The sequence below is a fragment of the Nansenia antarctica genome (genome assembly GCF_963989245.1).
Source record: "Nansenia antarctica genome assembly, chromosome: 9".
NCBI classification, from domain to species: Eukaryota; Metazoa; Chordata; class Actinopteri; order Argentiniformes; family Microstomatidae; genus Nansenia; species Nansenia antarctica.
In genome coordinates, this window is record NC_137679.1 from 13,161,907 (window position 1) to 13,180,990 (window position 19,084).

The 19,084-nt window shown below is 44.7% G+C and overlaps 1 protein-coding gene across 2 annotated transcripts in view; it reads right to left on the bottom strand.

The window, feature by feature from the left end:
* Positions 1–1,907: 1,907 nt before the first annotated feature.
* Positions 1,908–19,084, bottom strand: part of wnt7bb (wingless-type MMTV integration site family, member 7Bb) — a gene marked incomplete at both ends in the record, with an annotated part of 29,831 nt that continues 12,654 nt past the window's right edge. For both annotated transcript variants that reach the window (XM_080538787.1, XM_080538786.1), the window contains 2 exons: positions 1,908–2,387; positions 6,310–6,577. In XM_080538787.1, coding sequence (XP_080394913.1) covers positions 1,908–2,387; positions 6,310–6,577 — 748 coding nt within the window. The remainder of the gene's footprint in view (positions 2,388–6,309; positions 6,578–19,084) is intronic.

Genomic DNA, 19,084 nt, shown 5'->3' on the forward strand with positions numbered 1-19,084 from the left:
CGGCTCGGGGAGGATTTCGCACCGTTCCAAAGATTGCGAACTGACGAGCCTTGACCTCATGCACGAGCTTGTTACTTTCTTCTGCAGAGAAGCGCGCTGACCTCCTTCTTAGGACTTCCATAATAGCATAGCGCTAAAGACTCAACGCAGCCGGTTCTTAAAGGGAATGGCACCTGGCACGCTGATTGGGTTGATTGAGAAGACGCCCAAAACACACCCATGACTAATTTCTGGGCTTAGCGCCGGGTTTTAGGCGCCCACTACCGCACGCATAATAGCAAAGTGGCCTTGACCACGCCTCCACGTCTTAAGTTTAGATCTACCGCCTCGTCTTATTGCTTAAGACTTATGAAGTGCATAATAGGGCCCTATATCTCTTCCACTTCTCCATTGATCTTGTTTCTGGTTATGAGCATGTGATAGTACCAATGCTCTATGTACTGTGACAGGACATGTTGGTACAGTATAACCATGGGTACAACCTACAACTAAAGAGTACAAGAGACCACAGCTATTCAGATGCCATGCAGCGGAGAAATGAAGAGAGACGTTGCAACTCACTCTGATTTTCACTCTTGTTTTTCTTACAATGAATTTCAAAACTCAGTCAAATGGGAGTTTATTTAATTTCATTTGAGTCGTATCTGAATAGAAAACAATATCAGTGCAGCACTCGACAACACATCCAGCAACATATCAATTTCACGTTTAATGAATTGAGGAAGGATTTTGCGGTTAAGAAGGAGTTCTCTTGCTACTGTCTATGGTTGAAAATGCTAAAGAGTCCAGACAGGGGTTGACTGTCTGATGCATAAATGACTGCAAACAAAAGCTATGCTACAGCAAAATAGAACCAATGTGATTGAATGTGAAATACACTGTAATGTTGTTGTTTTTGTAGTCAACACACCAGTAGCAATGAAACCATTTTAGAAAAGGGGAATCTGTAGGGAACAGGGGTGGGGGGGGGGGGGCATTTTCTAAAAGACACGCATCTTCAGTCAGAGTTTCTAAAAAGTATTTTTTACACTTAGTACAAAAAAAGACATTTCTACCCGTTAGTGCTTCGTTTTAAGATACTATAACATAAATAAACAATTTATTTTCAGTGTTCAAACAGACAGCTCCAGTGTGACTGGAAAACTAACATACCCCACCGTATTCCAGTTGGCAGCAGAGGGCTTACTGTAGAGATGTCTCTACTCAGCTTTCGGTGCGCCCCAAGGCACCACGCTTACACAGCGTTCTTTAATTTCTACACAGTTCTCCCAAAAAAGACACCCCCACTTTGGGGGGTGTCAAATATTCACCTCTGTTTTCCTCTGTGGAAAAAGAAAAGAAAACTCCAAAGAGTTTTACTAGAAGACATAGGAGGAGGACTCTTAAACCAGTCGCCCTAAACAGTTACTGTCATTTTTTCGTCGTCCATATCCCAAGAGTCTCTCTCTGTCTTTCTTTTTCCATGTGTAAGCCTCCCGTGAAACTAAAGAACTACAAATCCCAGAGTGCAATGCACAGTTCCCGTTCCAGGGCACCATTCGTTTCCTGTAGTCCCAAGTTAGAATCACCTTGAATACATCAGTACATGAGCACACATTATTCAGTCTCAGTCAAGATCTGGGGTTATTACCTATTAATATTTAGCCTTTACTTTCTTAAAAGCAAATATAGATTCTGCTGTGCAAAACGATGCCATGAAGAGCTGATAGTGTAAATTCCATTCCTTTCTTTCCAATCTCTCTGTTCCAAGACACGTCTTCTTTTCTCTCTCTCTCTCTCTCTCTCTCTCTCTCTCTCTCTCTCTCTCTCTCTCTCTCTTATGTCTTCCTCATCCTGCTAGTCCTGCGCCCCTCCACCTTCATCATCATCATCATCATCATCATCATCATCGTGTTCCGCGTACCCTTTTATTTGCAGGTAAACACCTCCGTCCTCTCGCTGCATGTGTTGCACTTGACGAAGCAGCACCATTGGAACTTACAGTTGCACTGCCACACTTTGGTGTACTGGTGCGTGTTGTAGCCCCGGCCACAGCACATGAGGTCGCAGCCGTCCGTGTGGGGCGAGGTGCGGTTGCACAGCCGCCCCTGGGTGCCCACGCTTCCTGTGGTGGTGTCCTCCTCACAGTAGTTGGGCGACCTCTCGATATACACCAGGTCCGTCTCCATGGGCTTGCGGTAGCCCTGGGTCTTCTTCACCTTGAGGAAGGTGGGTTGACGTAGTCGGCTGGCCCGGACCACCTCCACGTGAACCGCCTCGTTGTACTTGTCCTTCAGCATGTAGCCAATTTCCCGGAACTTGGGAAGTGTAGTCCAGCAGGTCTTGGTGGTGCAGGAGCCCGAGACACCGTGGCACTTACACTCCAGCTTCATCCTTTCCTCCAGAACCTGCATGGGGACAGAGGGAGAGAGAGAGGGGGGGGGAGGGGGGGGTTAGGTTACATAAGGAAAGGGATGACCTGAAATGTGTAGAGAGAGTGTAAGAGAGAGTTTCCCAAAGCAAAGGAGGACAGGTTCCCAGCTCTCCTGCTCTTTCCTGGAAAGACTGTAGGAAAAATTGTATGTCAACGAGAGGTCAGTGAGAAGAGTTGTTCCTAGGTCAGGGCTGCTCTAGACCAAACTTTAGTCAACACCAAGCCGGGGGTGGGGGGGGTTTGCAAATTTCTGAAAACATGGTCGTACTTAATTACCTATCGAGTTAACAAATGACTTACCATCTCAGAATTACCATTTTCCAACACAATATGATGAAATGGCTTTTTAAAATGGCTTTTTGTCCGTTGCAAACAATTGCCACTGGGCTGGGTGCCAAAGACACTGTTCCTTATCAAAATTATGAGACATTTTAATGATACTCTTAAATTCATAAGACTGCTCCAAAGTTATCTGGAGTCTTTAAAAGGACACACCTGGATAAGAATCATGGCCATAAGATGTTTGCCTGTAAACTTAGAGAATACAAAACAGTGAAGCTATCCAAGATTGTTCTTGCATAGATCAAATTACCAAAATTGTCTAGGGCTTTTGTGATGCTTGCTAACATCTTAGTATGTGTAGTGTCATCTTTATGGAGGTCTAACTTGTGTGGCATATTGTTGCTATTTTTCTTTGATTGAACAGATGTTTGGATCACTCTGTCGATCCTTCTGCTCTCTGGTATAGCATCGGCGTCACACCGATGCTTTTCCTAGTTTGTTTTCTCTTCAGCGCTACATATACATCCTCAAGAGAGAGAGACAAAGAGATATTTTGAGTGAAGAGGACATATTTATTTGAATTGAATATCGGGGGCTTATTAATGAATAACCAAGAGGATGGAACAGATGGGTTGGTGAATGCAGTCTTTGTTTTGAGGAGTTCGCTAAGTGGAAACGGATGTTCACTGTGACAGACCCGTTGACTTTCAAGACATTTTGTTTTGATTTCAAAGTGCTGTGTTAATATTGTGTTAATGGAATGATGGCATGGATGTGTTTTTGATCTGCATTCACACTTGGCGTTCTAGGAAGTGGGTGTTTGTACTGGAGGCTTGTTTGTTCTGCATATTGTGCCACAAGCATTTACGTCTGAGGGTCATAGGCATTCTTTCTAGGGCTCCGAATGAAAGTTCCCTGTGAAGTGGACCGAGCCCCAGCATATCTGACATTCTACGAAGGACACAGATGCCAGCTATATGTCAAAAACAGGGAAAATGCACTTACTGGTAATATTCTACCCTGTAATTCTCCCTACCTTCCTGGTGACCACATCAATGGGAGGGGAAAATAAATATAAATCTCATATAACCATACCACCATTACACTTGAGTTAAATGTGGATCATTCAGATATTTAATGCGTTGCAGATATGTTGCGCAGACATACCCGACGGATGACCATTAACCGTTTGCGTCTGGTTCAGAGTGTGTGTGTGTTGCGGAGGTGGTTTGGACGCACTCCTGCAATGAGTAGCCTCACCTGAGACCTAAACACTTGCTTTACATTAGCTCCCCGAGCTAAATACCTACAGTAGGCTTAACGTTATCGGTTAAGGTGGGGGCAAATTGAGACAGCCTTGTTCAATCCCAGTCAGGTTGCATAGGGGTCCATTAACTACAAAAAAACATATAGTTTGAATAATAAAAGGAAGTAAGAATGTTGCACACAAAGAAACCTTCTCATAAGAGACAGTACAACAATAGTCATGTCTAGAAAGCAGTTCTTTGAAACATAACATAACATAGTTTAACATACCGGTAGTTACTGCATTTTGTTGTCTAGTACTTGTACTCTAGTACTACTAGTTGAATCTAATCTAATCTAATTAGTTTTCTTCCCAGCTCATCTTAAACATGTGGCACACAGTGTCTTACATGCCTACTCCCGGGGCATCTGGGAAATATTGTCTGGGTCCACAGCAGTGGTGTCAGGACTGAGTCAATCCTGAGTCAATCCTTGTACTGTACCCCTGACTTAAAGCTGTACTTTCTCACTAAAGTGAACGTTCCAGATAGACTAGTACAATAAAATTAGCAGGGTAATGGAGGAAAAAATACAGGTTTCAGCATGTGAATGGGTTACATTAACACTTCTGTAGTAAGCCTAACACGAGTCCTTTAACATAATTGGATACTTCTACTTGTAAGAACGACGCAAGCATGTACAGTATTTGTTGTATAAGATGTTCAGTTTTGTTGGCAGGGCATCTTTCCAGTGCAGCTTTTTTCCTGGCACTTAGCCTTGCCAGCAGCGCTAGTCATCATTTCTATCAAACACTTACAGTTACACAATGTACACAATGTACACAAAGTACACAATGTTTTTCATCGATACATTGGGTGTTATTCCTACAGTACATTGCTATATAGATGCTATTGGAGCGCCTCATCTCCAGACTTTTGATTGAAAGGATATTTAGCAGATAAAAGAGGATGAGGGTCTCAGATGTTGATTCAGAATCCAGGATGTGGATTTCCAAAAATGTATCTCACAAACTCCAACGACTGTTCTGTGTGAAGAATATGACGGACTGATGAAGGGTTGGAAACATTTACTTACACTGTGTCCATCAAAGTTGCTTGTCTGCAACCAATTAGTCCAATAGGACCTGATTCCCTCTAAAGATCACTTGTTATCCCGAGATGAAAGAGACACAATTCTCTATATTTATTTGGCCGTTCAGAGCTGGCGGCCTGCAGCATGTCTGAATGATTTCGATGCAGAGGGATGTTTGCGGTGGTAGTTACGTATAGTCACAAAACCTCAAATTCAACAATCTCATAATATTCAACTTGTAAGACACACAATGTGGAAAAGGTAGTGTCCCTGTACTTAAAAAAAATCGAAGTATTAAAGTATAGTGAGGTTAGTAATAAAGAGTAAACAAACTTGTCTGATTAATCGCTGAACTATAAATGTGCTGTTATGCTCCGCGATGCCAGTTTCCACAGTGTGAGTTTGATTGAATCCAGCCTCCAAATCAAAAACGTCTGCCAGCCCCTGGACCCAGACGGGTCATCTGTAATTCCAGTGCCCACGTATCAGTCTGCAGAATTAACACCACCCATTGTCGTCCTGCTTTTCAGAAACTGAATGGGCGCAGTCAAATGGCAACGCTGTGTTTTGGTACGGCAGAGAGGAACTGCAATAATATCCTGTTCCTGACTTTACACTTCATAATTCCATGAAAGGACTCGGGGGGGGGAGGGGGGGGGAGGGGGGGGGGGGGGGGGTGTGGCAGGCTTCCATCTGGCAACCGCTGTTCGGGGCGCTTTCCCAGTGCACACAATAAAACCCCTGGGCTATTAATTAGATCCATTTGTCACCAGAACTCCAGTGAAGTAGAGGCTCACTCTCTCTCTGCTATGGTTCATGTTGTTCTGTGATCTGGGATGACTAATAGCAAACAAACATGGCCAAGGCACGGTGTGCCAAATCACTGCTTTAAAAAAAAAAAAAAAGGGAAAAAAAAGGACACCCCATTATGGTGGAAAAATAGACAGTAATTGGCTAAAGCGAAACAAGCTGCCGAGAGGCTAACTGAGATCGATCAATCAGCACGTCACCCAATCACAGCGCCTCGTCACCACATCACTGGAGGTTTCCTCTCTTTATTTGGTTCACCTCACACAGCACAGTGTGCTTCACACACACACACACACACACACACACGCGCACACACTCACACACACGCACACACACACAGTCTTCTGCTCCATAGACAACACACATTGTCAGACAGAATGTCTGAGTTCAGCTGTCTAAATGAACAGTTACATACTTATCAAGACGAGACAAATGACACTTTTATCTACTACAACCAGACAGATTACCTTTCTTCCTGCTTCATTGTTGTGCAGGTTCATCAGCCTCCGCGGGGTCTTCTTGATCTCCCGGGCGTCCACGAACCTCCGGGAGAACTCAATGCCGTACTTGATGTCTGCCGAGCAGCCACCCCACTTCCAGCCTTCCTCCTGGTTGTAGTAGCCTTGCTTCTCCCGGTCGCACCCACACTGGCTCAGGTTGCCCTGGCTGCAGGCTTGCGTGATGGCGTGGGCTACTCCGGCCGCCGTGATGGCGTACGTAAATGCAGCTTCCCGACTGCCTGAGAACGGTGGGGGGGGGGGGGGGGGCAGAGAGGAGGACTTTATTTATTACATTTATTTGACCTTTATTTCACCAGGAGGTCCCTTGAGAAGAATATTTTCTTTTTCGAGGGAGACCTGGCCAAGAAGGAACACCAGTACAGATACAAGTTACAGAATTGGCGAGTAAAAAACATACTAAATAACAGACAAGAGATAAGAGCAGATAAATATTATGAAAAAAAAACATTTTAAGAGCAGCAATTGCACATTTCTGTCAGAGCTTTGAACTCTCTCGTGGAGAAGGTTATTAAGCTTTAGGGTGTTCTGGAGGTTAATTCACAAACATATGTCAAATATTGATTTCAAACTAATAACAGATCGACTCTCTATTGAGTTGCATTGAGTTGGTCAGATTCAACAAGCAGAGTTGATTATTGCTATTGTTCATTCGTGTCTTTGTGTCCCTTAAGTAACACAAATAAATCATTTCAAACCAGTGGAGTTACACACACAGTTGCATGGTAGGCAAATACCATGAGAGAGATTGCATTCCTAGTATTCCAGGTGCTATGCTTAATCCACTTGATAATCCAAATGAAAATCAGCGTACATGTCTGTCCTCCCTTCCTTTCCTGCATCACTCCTGCACCTTGGTATTAAATGTGCTCATGGTGTAGACAACATAGTCCTTCAGCACAGGCTCCAAGTGTGCAGTGCTGTGATCCCCAGAGTGGGGAGAGAGAGAGAGAGAGAGAGAGAGAGAGAGAGAGAGAGAGAGAGAGAGAGAGAGGAGAGAGAGAGAGAGAGAGAGAGAGAGAGGGAGAGAGAGAGAGAGAGAGAGAGAGAGAGAGAGAGAGAGGGAGAGAGAGAGAGAGTAGTCGTAGGTGCTGTCCAAAGTGCTGAATTCCTCTCCTAGAGCACCTTGTACTGCTGCCCACATTACAGCAGCTGTGGTCTGCAGGTCTCGCTGCCTCTTGCCGCTGGCAGTCGAGGGGAGCCAGGGTTATCCCTATGGGTTTGTGCCGTGATTTCTATCTCCAGCTGGAGTTCAGCATCAGTGCCATACTGTAGGGAGGATATGGGGCTTTACAGTGCAGTACACTAGTTCTATTATACATGTAAAGTAATGCTGTAATCACTAGATTGTTGTATCACTAGAGTATGCAGTTACATACTGTATTAATCACATAGTATTCAATCAATGCTGCATATAATGGAGTTGCTAACCAGCGAACATTAAGAGAAACAGACAACGTGAGGTGACAAAGGAGATGGTAAAAAAAATGCATATTCAATACTTGCACACTGTTAAATGTTCAAGATTGTATACATAAATGTATTTTCCAATGTCCTCAGAGAGAGTGCATTGGCCACCTCTGTCCCACCGTCAGAGAGTTGTGAGCTTGGCTTTAAAAGGCTGTTTCAGTTTAAAAGGGACGTCTGACGTGACTAGGTGTTTCCGGGGGCCATCCTTAATGTGAAAGTGCCTCTCTCGGAGCATAGTCAAACTCATGCTAGCCTATAGGCTAGGCTAGGCTAACCAGTAGGCTTTACTTGGCACTGCTAGCATTTCGCAGGGTTGTTTTCGCATGTTTTCTACGTATATACGTACGACATAGGCCTACTCTATGTATGTTTTAGAGTATGTTTTGGCTGGGATATGACAACTAGTGTGCTAAAAGATGCCTTTGGTGGAAGAATAGTTGTGCTTATTTTTCCTTATTCATATTTGCCATGTTGCCAGTTGTGTGGTTCAAAAACTGCTCAAGTTTTCAAGAATGATATGATTACTTTAGACATGGTGACTTTGCTGCATAATGTACCAAAAGGAAGGGAATGAAACATGCAAAAAGCAAATCTACAATAAATGCAGAACAAATTACAGAAGAAATCACAAAATACCTCAATCGTGACAAGTTATAAGTTACTGGGCCTAACCAAATAAATATTTAACAATTTTGAGAGTTACTAGACGTAAAATCACTGCTTATTTTACGTCTTTTACAGGCCCAAACACTGTGGTCACATGCAGTGGAGGCTGGTAGTGGGATCTGGAGCCTCGCCTGGCCATGACTGCTGTATGCTGTGCAGCTCCTAATGCCCTGGCCACTGCTGCCTGCTGAGGCCTGACTCACAACCGCTCAGCTTCCTGGTTACCAAGAACCAGAAACTTTCAGCAGCAACCCCCACCTCAGACACACACACACACACACACACACACACACACACATACAACCACACACACACACCCACACACACACACACACACACACACACACAAATGCCCCCCCCCATACACACACACACACACACACACACACACACATATACACCCACACACACACACACACACACACACACACAAATGCCCCCCCCCATACACACACACACACACACACACACACACACAAATGAATGCCCACACACACACACATACACTCACACACAAATGCCCACACACACACACACACACACACACATACACACACACGCACACACACATGCATGGGCACACACACAGAGCGGCAGTGTAATGGTAAAAACAGGATAGAGGCAGCAGTTTCCAGGGAAAGGGAGGTTCCCTGTGCCATAGATGTGGGCCTGTTTCTGGGTCCATTGAGCCTGCACGAGAGCTGCTCATGGGGAAAATAATGATGATAATGGGGCTGGTACTGGATGTTACCCCCTGTTGGGCCCTGGCACTGCCAACCCTTAGCATGGTCGTAATGAGAGCAAACTACAGAACCCAGCCTATCGAAGGAAAGCACCCGCTTCGGTCTCATGCAAACGATCCCAACTGCAATGGTGGTGGTGGTGGTGGGGGGGGGGGGGGAATCTTGAATGAACGCCTCCCTCTCTTTCCTACACACCATTGGTTTCCATGAACCGGACCCATGTGTTACTGCAGGATGGAGATCCTGGGCATGATAAGACCATGCATAGTTAGCATGTTTGATGATGTGTGACTTGAGATTGAGGTGACGGATGCAGGATTGGGAGATGTTCAATCCTGTATCAGCAAGGGATATACTGTACTGTATGATCGTGTGTCTGTCTGAAGTGTCTGAAGCTTCTGATACTTGAGATGTTCGACGGTATATCCAAAAAGATATCTTCAACAAAAAAAAAAGCAAAACCAAAAAGGACTCTAAGGAGGAACTAAGAGAGTCCCTTGTAAGAGGAACTTTTTAGAACCCATTTTTTCGGTGCCTCTGACGTCAAAGGGTTCTGTTTTTGCCTTACGGCTGTGTTAGTGGGTGTTAGGTTGGATGCTGTGTGTGTACTGTGTACACTACAGTGTGTATGGGATGAACACTGATGTCCTTGGGGAGGCCCTGCTTGCTTGCTGAACAGGCATGTGGTCGATGAAATACTGAGGAGGAAAAAAAAAGTCTTAAAGAGGCTCGAGGCCTCAGAGTCCTGACAAGACTCCAGAAGGAACCACCCTGGGGTAGCCTTGTGCACTGCCAGTGGAAAATTGGACTGACCAGAAAAACCTCAATGAACTTGGTAGAGGTCCGAGGGAGAAGAAGAATAGGGGGGGGTGTGTGTGGGGGGGGGGGGATATTAAACCAGATGTCTAATGGAGTTCAGTGGCAAGTGTCTGTGACAGTGTCCAAGATGGAGAAGAAGGAAGGGGAGAGGAGGAAGGCACAAAGCTGGCTTCGCCGAGAGAGCAGGTACTCGGTCGTACTCCTGTGGGCATGTGGGATCTCTCGCTACGCCCCGTAATACGGAGGAATATACCCAGAGAGTGGGCGTGTTGCGTGAGTTGTGTTATGTATGGCCTTCGCATCTGCTCACCGCTGGGTCGCCTCCTCCTAGCGGAGCCAAAACAGCAAACGTCTGTCATGTTTTTCGCCCTTCCAAAACGACGACCCAAACATTTTTGGATGTGGTGGCCTGCCGCTTTTTACGACAAACTGTGTTTAAACCGGAGGCGAACGCACCACTAAACAAATGTCACATGACACAGCACCGGAGATTTACAACCTGAGAGAGTACAGCCAGTGGCTAGCCTCGCTTGCTAGCTGACACACTCCTGGTGAACCCTGGTGAACCCTGTCTGGCCTCGGGCCGTCACGGCAACAACTTTGTTGATGTTGCTGACGGGGGGAGGAAATAAGGACACAGAAAGGACACTCGCACATTGGAGAGAGTTGCCGTAGAAACCGCAGACGAGGCTTACGGTTACGAGCGCTCTGAAAACGACACGGCTCGTTCCCCCTTTAGGTCAAGGGACATGTTTACTTCCAGGTTGCTAATGTGTCTGGACAGTATATGGCCACTACAAACACATTGTGAGGTAGTTAACCCTTTGTTTATTATGGAAGCCTGCTCTGTTGAGCCTGGATGTTTGAGACAGGGCTGTAACAGGGATGAGGATGAGGATGAGATAGGGCTGTAACAGGGATGAGGGTGAGATAGGGCTGTAACAGGAATGAGGGTGTAACAGGGATGAGGGTGAGGGTGACATGGGGCTGTAACAGGGATGAGGGTGACATGGGGCTGTAACAGGGATGAGGCTGTAACAGGGATGAGGGTGTAACAGGGATGAGGGTGAGACAGGGCTGTAACAGGGATGAGGGTGAGATGAGGGTGTAACAGGGATGAGGATGAGGGTGAGATGAGGGTGTAACAGGGATGAGGGTGAGACAGGGCTGTAACAGGGATGAGGGTGAGACAGGGCTGTAACAGGGATGAGGGTGAGATGAGGGTGTAACAGGGATGAGGGTGAGACAGGGCTGTAACAGGGATGAGGGTGAGATAGGGCTGTAACAGGGATGAGGGTGAGATAGGGCTGTAACAGGGATGAGGCTGTAACAGGGATGAGGGTGAGATAGGGCTGTAACAGGGATGAGGGTGAGATAGGGCTGTAACAGGGATGAGGCTGTAACAGGGATGAGGGTGTAACAGGGATGAGGGTGAGACAGAGCTGTAACAGGTATGAGGGTGTAACAGGGATGAGGGTGAGACAGGGCTGTAACAGGGATGAGGGTGAGACAGGGCTGTAACAGGGATGAGGGTGAGACAGGGCTGTAACAGGGATGAGGGTGTAACATGGATGAGGGTGAGACAGGGCTGTAACAGGGATGAGGGTGTAACATGGATGAGGGTGAGACAGGGCTGTAACAGGGATGAGGGTGAGACAGGGCTGTAACAGGGATGAGGGTGTAACAGGGATGAGGGTGAGACAGGGCTGTAACAGGGATGAGGGTGTAACATGGATGAGGGTGAGATAGGGCTGTAACAGGGATGAGGGACAGGGCATGGGAGCAGACCGAGAGCTGTCCCAGTGAGTCACAGAGCACAGGGATGATTTAATCACTGCCCCTGGGCGGGGCACACAGAGAAGAGGGAGGGGGGGGGGAGAAGGGGGAGGGGGGGGGGGCAGGTCCGGGCCGGAATCAGGGTGGGAACCCTGCCAAGACAAAGTGCGTGCAAACACACATGCACACATGCACACACACACACACACACACACACACACACACACAAATAACATACACACAAAATACACACACGCACACACACACACACAGACACACAGACACACACACACACACACACACACACACACACACAAACACACACACAGACACACACCCCAATCCAGTGGCCTTAACACACAAGCCTAGTAAAGCCTGTAAAAGAGAGAGAAGTGAAGGAAAAGCCTCTTAAAGACTCTGTGTCTCTGTGTCGGACATGATGCACTCACAGCCCAGGGAGACGGGGCGCACGGAGGCAGCACACCTGAACAGCACAGTTCTATAGGAGAGTTTAAAGTCATCCGGAATTGAATCTCCAGGATTTTCAAATGGCATCATTTGGGAACAATGAAAAAAGTGGCACCTGCTGGTTGTCATGAGTCGCTGCAGCTGAACAGCATCAATGACAAAGACAATGCATTTCAGTTGAACTAAAAAAAAAGTCCCACGGAATCACACACAATTCAATGGAAAACACAGACATGTTAAGACAGTTTCTGAGAGACTCCTCCTCTGGGCTCTACAAATCAAACTGAGAAAAAAACCGTCTGATTACTGAATACTGATGACTAATAATGCCAGATAGATCATACTGCAGTAATACTGTATCCAAAGACTGCTGTTTTTTATAACTGTTTGTATTGATAATCAAAGCACTTTTTCAGACGTACAAACGTATTCTCTACGTACAAAAAAAATGACATTTCCAAATCCCAAAACAACACAGTGAACCAGGAAAAAAGAAAGACAAAAAAAACAGGCACCCAGGTTTGTGGTGCTACTGCTGGAACTGTCTCCAGGGCCCCTCCAGAGAAAAAAAGAGGAAAACCCCTGCTTTGTATACCAATCGCTGAGTTCTCTCTACTACTGTTTTCCGTTCCGCTTTATGTACCGTTGCTATGAACATATATGCTCGGAGTAAATTATAGACAAAGTTGTGGTCCGTGAGGTTTGCAGCTAGAGGAATTAGCGCAGCTATGTTCCTGTATAATAAAATAATATTGTTTTACCAGAACTACATACTCAATGCACTCACATTGTAGAGCAGGGTAGTGTAGTGCTGTGCATGTAACACACTTGGGCAGGCTGTGTGTACACTGTAAGTATCAAGTTTGATACATTATGATGGTGAGGAGGAGAATAGAATACATCAGAATACGCTATGAAAGTCGATATGCCACAAACTGCAGAATGTAAACACAACTGGAGACATTTGTCGTTTTTGGAGACAGACGTCACTGTTATGATGGCTAGCAAAAGTAAACCGGAGCAGTAGCTAACAACAACAAATGGGTTCTGATTCGGCCCAAGGTTTACTAAGCTTGCAAGTAAGGTTATTTAGAGTCATTTACAGGACTTTACTGTTAATTAGCCACCATGATGATGTTGTTTACACTCTGCAGTTTGTGACCTATGGGCTTTCATAGAGTATTAAAATGAGGGTGTCTGAACTTCAGAGGTTTAGCTAGAGAACTAACTAAGCTGCCTTCAAGGCCTAGAACATTGTGTTGTTGATAAAAACGTACAAATACATGTATGTACTTCTCCCATTCCCCTGAGGTGGAGAAAAAGCTTCTGACAAAATGTTGAGGCTGTCAAAACAAGCCAAAACGTATATCAAAGCTAATATCCTTTCATGAGGGCAGTTCAGAACCTCACCTGTTCAATTCTAATACACAGTGGAAGACAAGTTTCATCTGACGAATGTATGAGGTTTTCCTCAGTGTAAATTCTCAACATCTTATTTCCAGGTCATTTTTTACAACAACGCTTAACGACCTACCAAGGCAACACACCTACACAACAGTAGATATCACAAGAATCTATTCATCCGTTCACTTGAACACCAGATGTTATTTGATTGTTCTCAAGTTCTTAACATGCAAAACTTCTACATTCCCATAGTCATGATCTTGATCTTAAGGCTCCACTTAACATTTTCCTCTTTCTCTTCCTCCTCCTCCTCCTCCTCCAAATGTCAGTCTCTATCTCAACTATCTTGAATAGCTCCAATAGTGCCGTGATGGTTGGCAAATGTCCAGTAAATGTCCAGTGCCACCCGGCGTGTAGAGAATACAGTTAGTGCTGGGATTGTGTTGAACAAAGCGCGCTTTGAGATTACAGTTGATCCTCTCACATCCTGTTCCCCCGCGTCTAGTGGGCCAGGCGGACACAGACGGACACAACGCAGATCCTGCCGATAACACCGTGCGCTGCGGCACAGCACTGGCCCCCGCGAGGCAGGAGGGGACGCCCAGGCCATGTCAGCAGACAAATCTGTAGGGGGAGAGGGCACCCTGCCTTGTCTGAGAGAGAGGGAGAGGGCACCCTGCCTTGTCTGAGAGAGAGGGAGAGGGCACCCTGCCTTGTCTGAGAGAGAGGGAGAGGGCACCCTGCCTTGTCTGAGAGAGAGGGAGAGGGCACCCTGCCTTGTCTGAGAGAGAGGGAGAGGGAGAAAGAGAGAGAGAGAGAAACTGACCCAGTCATGAGGACCAGACACCACTGTTTCCCCCCCCTTCAGAAGGAAGGGCCTCCGTCTAGCAAAAGAAATAGTACGGGAATCACTGTCCACTGTCAGAGAGACGGGGGCGGGAAAGCTGACCTCTAGCCAGACCTGGGGACTAACTACACAGCCCACATTCTGTCGTGGAGCCCAGAGCCTACTCACTACCTGATAATGCCAAAAAAGATCAGAAGGGATCCGTCCCCACTCTGTTTTCTCTGGACCGCCTGGGAAGAGGGCCGAGGATTAGGCCTACCCACACCACGATAACTCGAGAAAATTGGCCTTTTATTCCGCACTGCCCACGCATAGCACAATGCACCACGCATCATTTACATACAGTAGGGTTATCCACATGAGCTCCTTGGCTATCTGTTTTTTCTGGGTGCTGGGCATGCTGAACGTTAAATCAATAACGACCGTATATCTATCTATGCTAACACACACACAAGTGCATGATAGCATATCTGCTTTGATTGCGATAATTTAGCTCACGAGGAGTGTAGCCAACAAGACAGGGAAAGGGAGACTGGTGAAGCATGAAAAAAAGGCCTTTCTAGGATTTTCGGCTTGCTGCTTAGGTGATTGGTGATATTTTGGGAGAGTTTGAAAAACAGTTTGAAAAGCACCCACTTCTGTGCTCTTCAAAAAAAAATGTTTGTAGATGTGTTTTTACTCTCTATATTAAACAAAGGAGACTTCAGAGGCTTTTGCAATCTGAAGGGCATACAATCATTATTTTTGCGTGTATGTATCATTTTGTTTCACTCACCAGTCATGTTAGGGGACAAATATAAAGAGTAAAGAATGCTCAATAAGGAAACAATTACCTCTATCCTGTGTGATTCATTCATTCCTAACATAGATTATTGACTAATTTTGACAATTTCTTTGTTCACATTGATAGTAAAAAGAGAGATTTTTCTTTACACATTTGAATGGGACATTCCTTTTTCAATGTCTCTATCCAACTACTTCTGAGAAGAAAGTTGGGGTTTCTGAAAGCCTTCAGCTGGAGTTAATTAATATTTCAAAATGCCTTTCCTTTAATTTAGTCAAATTGGGGAAAAGAACACAATACATGCTTAAATTAAACCAGATGTACAAATCTCGAGATGTATTTAAATACAATGTTAGGTTACTGAGGATAGTCATTTATACAGATTTAATTTAGATACTGCATGGATACAGTTTAACCACATATTATGTGATACCGAAGTTCCTGAAGAAACTTTGTGGATTTGGAAAGTCTTATTTTGGTAGTTGATAAAAGTTAAAAGATGGTTTGACTATATAGTCTGATAGATAAATAGATAGATAGATAGATTGATTGATTGATTGAGAGAGAGAGAGAGAGAGAGAGAGAGAGAGAGAGAGAGAGAGAGAGAGAGAGAGAGAGAGAGAGAGAGAGAGAGAGAGAGAGGGAGAGAGAGTTTGTGTGCGTAAATATGCTTAATGTTTAAAAAGTCTAAATAGCATCAACAATCTGTATAGAAGTTCTTTGAGTAGGGTCAGTGGGTGCACATAAAGTGGTTTTGAGTTGTCAAGTTTAAAAGATGAAAGAGGAGATGCATTATAAAATGTATCATCGGAACCCAATGATCCTCATAGAAACCATTTTAATTCATAACGCTTAAAAAGGCTTTAAGTTTAAAAAGTCTAAATACTATGAAAACTCTGAATGGAAGCTATTTAATTGGAGTCGGTCAATGCATTTTAAAGTTGAATTACACTGTGAAGCTTAAAATAATAATAATAAATATAAAAAAGTGGATACATTTAGAAATGTCCAAATTCAGAGCAATGGCCATAGGAATTTCAGGCAAATTTAAGTATGACTCAAAAAGTATAAATGGTATGACAAATATTGTTTCAAGCAACTCAAGTTACAAAAGTCTAGGCATTTAAAAGTTGATTTGAAGTTAATAGGTTTAGATGTTTAGGCTGTGTACGCTGCAGTACAGGCATGAATAGGATTTCATGCAAATTCAAGTAAAGCAAAAAATTGTATGAAACTTTCTTTAAGTGGAGTCAGTCTACACAGATAGATAGATAGATAGAGAGAGAGAGAGAGAGAGAGAGAGAGAGAGAGAGAGAGAGAGAGAGAGAGAGATAGATAGATAGATAGATAGATAGATAGATAGATAGATGGAAGAAAAGTGAAAGCTTGGTAGCATAAACGGTTGTACTTTAAGCAGCAAGCACATCAAAAGACGAGGCTTAATAATATATACATATTCGGTAATACGTTCGGAAATACACTCTGTAAATCTGCTCTGGTTTCAAAGTCATAGAGCGCTCTGGAATCAGTTAAATTACGGTCAGTTAAAAGTCTTTACAAACTAACTGTAAACATGGCGGACAACAACGATAACATTACCATCGCTGGCGGCCAACAATTTTACATTATCGTGGTAACATTAACATTGACGTTAGCTAGCTTTCTGTTGCTAACTTTAGTGACGTTGACAGTAGATACTCATTACCTAATGTTGCTATTTCCATCTTTTAAAATTCATTCATGTATAAACATGATTATTACCTGTTTTGTTACACATAGATGTGTGTTGAATAATACTCTCCAGAGTACCTATCAAGCCGCAACCATAACATTTTGCAACAACTTGCTCTGACATTTTTAGATTGGAATGTTCAGATGCTCGGACAACTGTCAGGGCATCCGCAAAACATGCCGGCATTGATAAGAGGAATCGATAACATCGGAGGCATACGATTCCGATGCATCAAACAATTTGTTACCGGTTTTCAACTGGAACCGGTTCTAGATTCCCATCCCTATTTGTAACTGAAAGTATTAGATCAGATTAAGAAAATTACAGGAAACGTTACAAAACGTAGGCCATGGACCAAAAAGCATATCTTGGCTTGAAAATCATGTAATTCATTCTACCCTGTATGCTCTAGTACAAAACAGCTAAATGTTAATGAGAAAAGATATTATGCAGTGCTGTAGTATGCATGTACTGTCCACAGTACGTCTTTGGACGTTGTGTAAACAGTAAAGACCAAGAAGATATTCTATCAAGCCTATGACATCAAAAAAAGGAAATTAAACCTTCTTGATCACAGAATTGACAATTCTATCCGTTTTGCTTTCAAGGCACCTGTATAATCTTAGATTTCATTCTGCGTCCTGTCTGTAGAGAGAGAGAAAAAAACACCCTACACTGTCAGACACGTCTGAGGGAGCTGTTTAGGGATTTCTGCTGCATCTTCGGCTCCTGATCAAGTACATGCCTGTCCAGGAGCCCTTTCCAGTCAAGTGCCTTTCAATGAACCTGCTGACTTACACATCTTTTATTTGGTTAGACGTGTGTTTCGCCTGGGCCAGTGGGTGGCTGCACAGTGCCCCCCCCCAAAAAAAATTCGGAAAACTCTCCCAACCCAAACCCCCCTGGAGGTGCCTCTTTGGGAGAGGATACCGTACACGCCTAGGGGGAGGGGGAGAATAGAGATTGGCATGCCAGCCCCCCCCCCCCCCTCCACCAGTCACCTCCTCACATTCCACCATCAGCTTGTTTTTTTCTCTTCTAAAAGCGCCCCCCAACATACACTCCCCCCCCCACCCCCCCACCCCCCTTCGCTTAGTAACCAAGCGGTCGGGACCTTGTAGGCGATTTCTCATGCCGCTTGCCCACCATCCGTGGTGCCTTGGAGTGCTCTCTCCGTCCGAGTTTTACTCATGAAGTCAGACGGGGGGGGGCTGATAACTCACCGCCTGTCTCCTGCAGGCTGCTGAGTTAAAGGTGTGCAGCGAGCAAAGAGGCAATGTAGGTCAGAGAGCAGAGCAGCCTGCTTCTCTACCGGTCGTTAACACACGGCTGGCGAGAACTGACACTCCACTTGTTTGTCACTGGCATTGCTTGTGTATCATTTAATCTGGACCATAGATCAGATACTGATCTAGGCTTTTAGTGTTGGGTATGGAATAATACACAGCAACATTCCTTGGACAGTGAGAGGTTCACCTGCCCCCTGTACTTACATCCATTCTTGTGCAATGAGCCCAGGGGCAACGTGATTGAACTTTTGCAATATTTCACTGGCAGGCAGCACAACAAGAACCTCTTTCAGCATGAAAAGCATGAATCACTGTGGTGACAAACTGGTTGGAAAGTTAAACAGAAAGTAACCAGAGTGGGCTGCCTTGGCCTTTGATGCTGAGTGTAGCCGTTGAAAGGTGTCCGTTTTCATGCTATAATCACTAACGTGAAGTACTCTGCTATTTGGGTTGGGGCAGGTATAGTAGTTGAAAGGTGTTCAGGCTAAAGCTACACGTTACTTTACAGGAGGTCCTCAATCCTGTATGATAGCACATAAGATAATGCTTTTTGATCTTAACATACCACTTGATAAATGCTAATCATCCAAATTGTGCATCCAGAGGAGTGGGCCCACAGTCTGCAGCTGAGCAACTAAAACCACAAGACAGCTGAATACAGGTTATACAGTAGTAAATGCAGCACGGAAAGCTACTTTCAAAACAAAAAGTGAACGCAATTTAAAT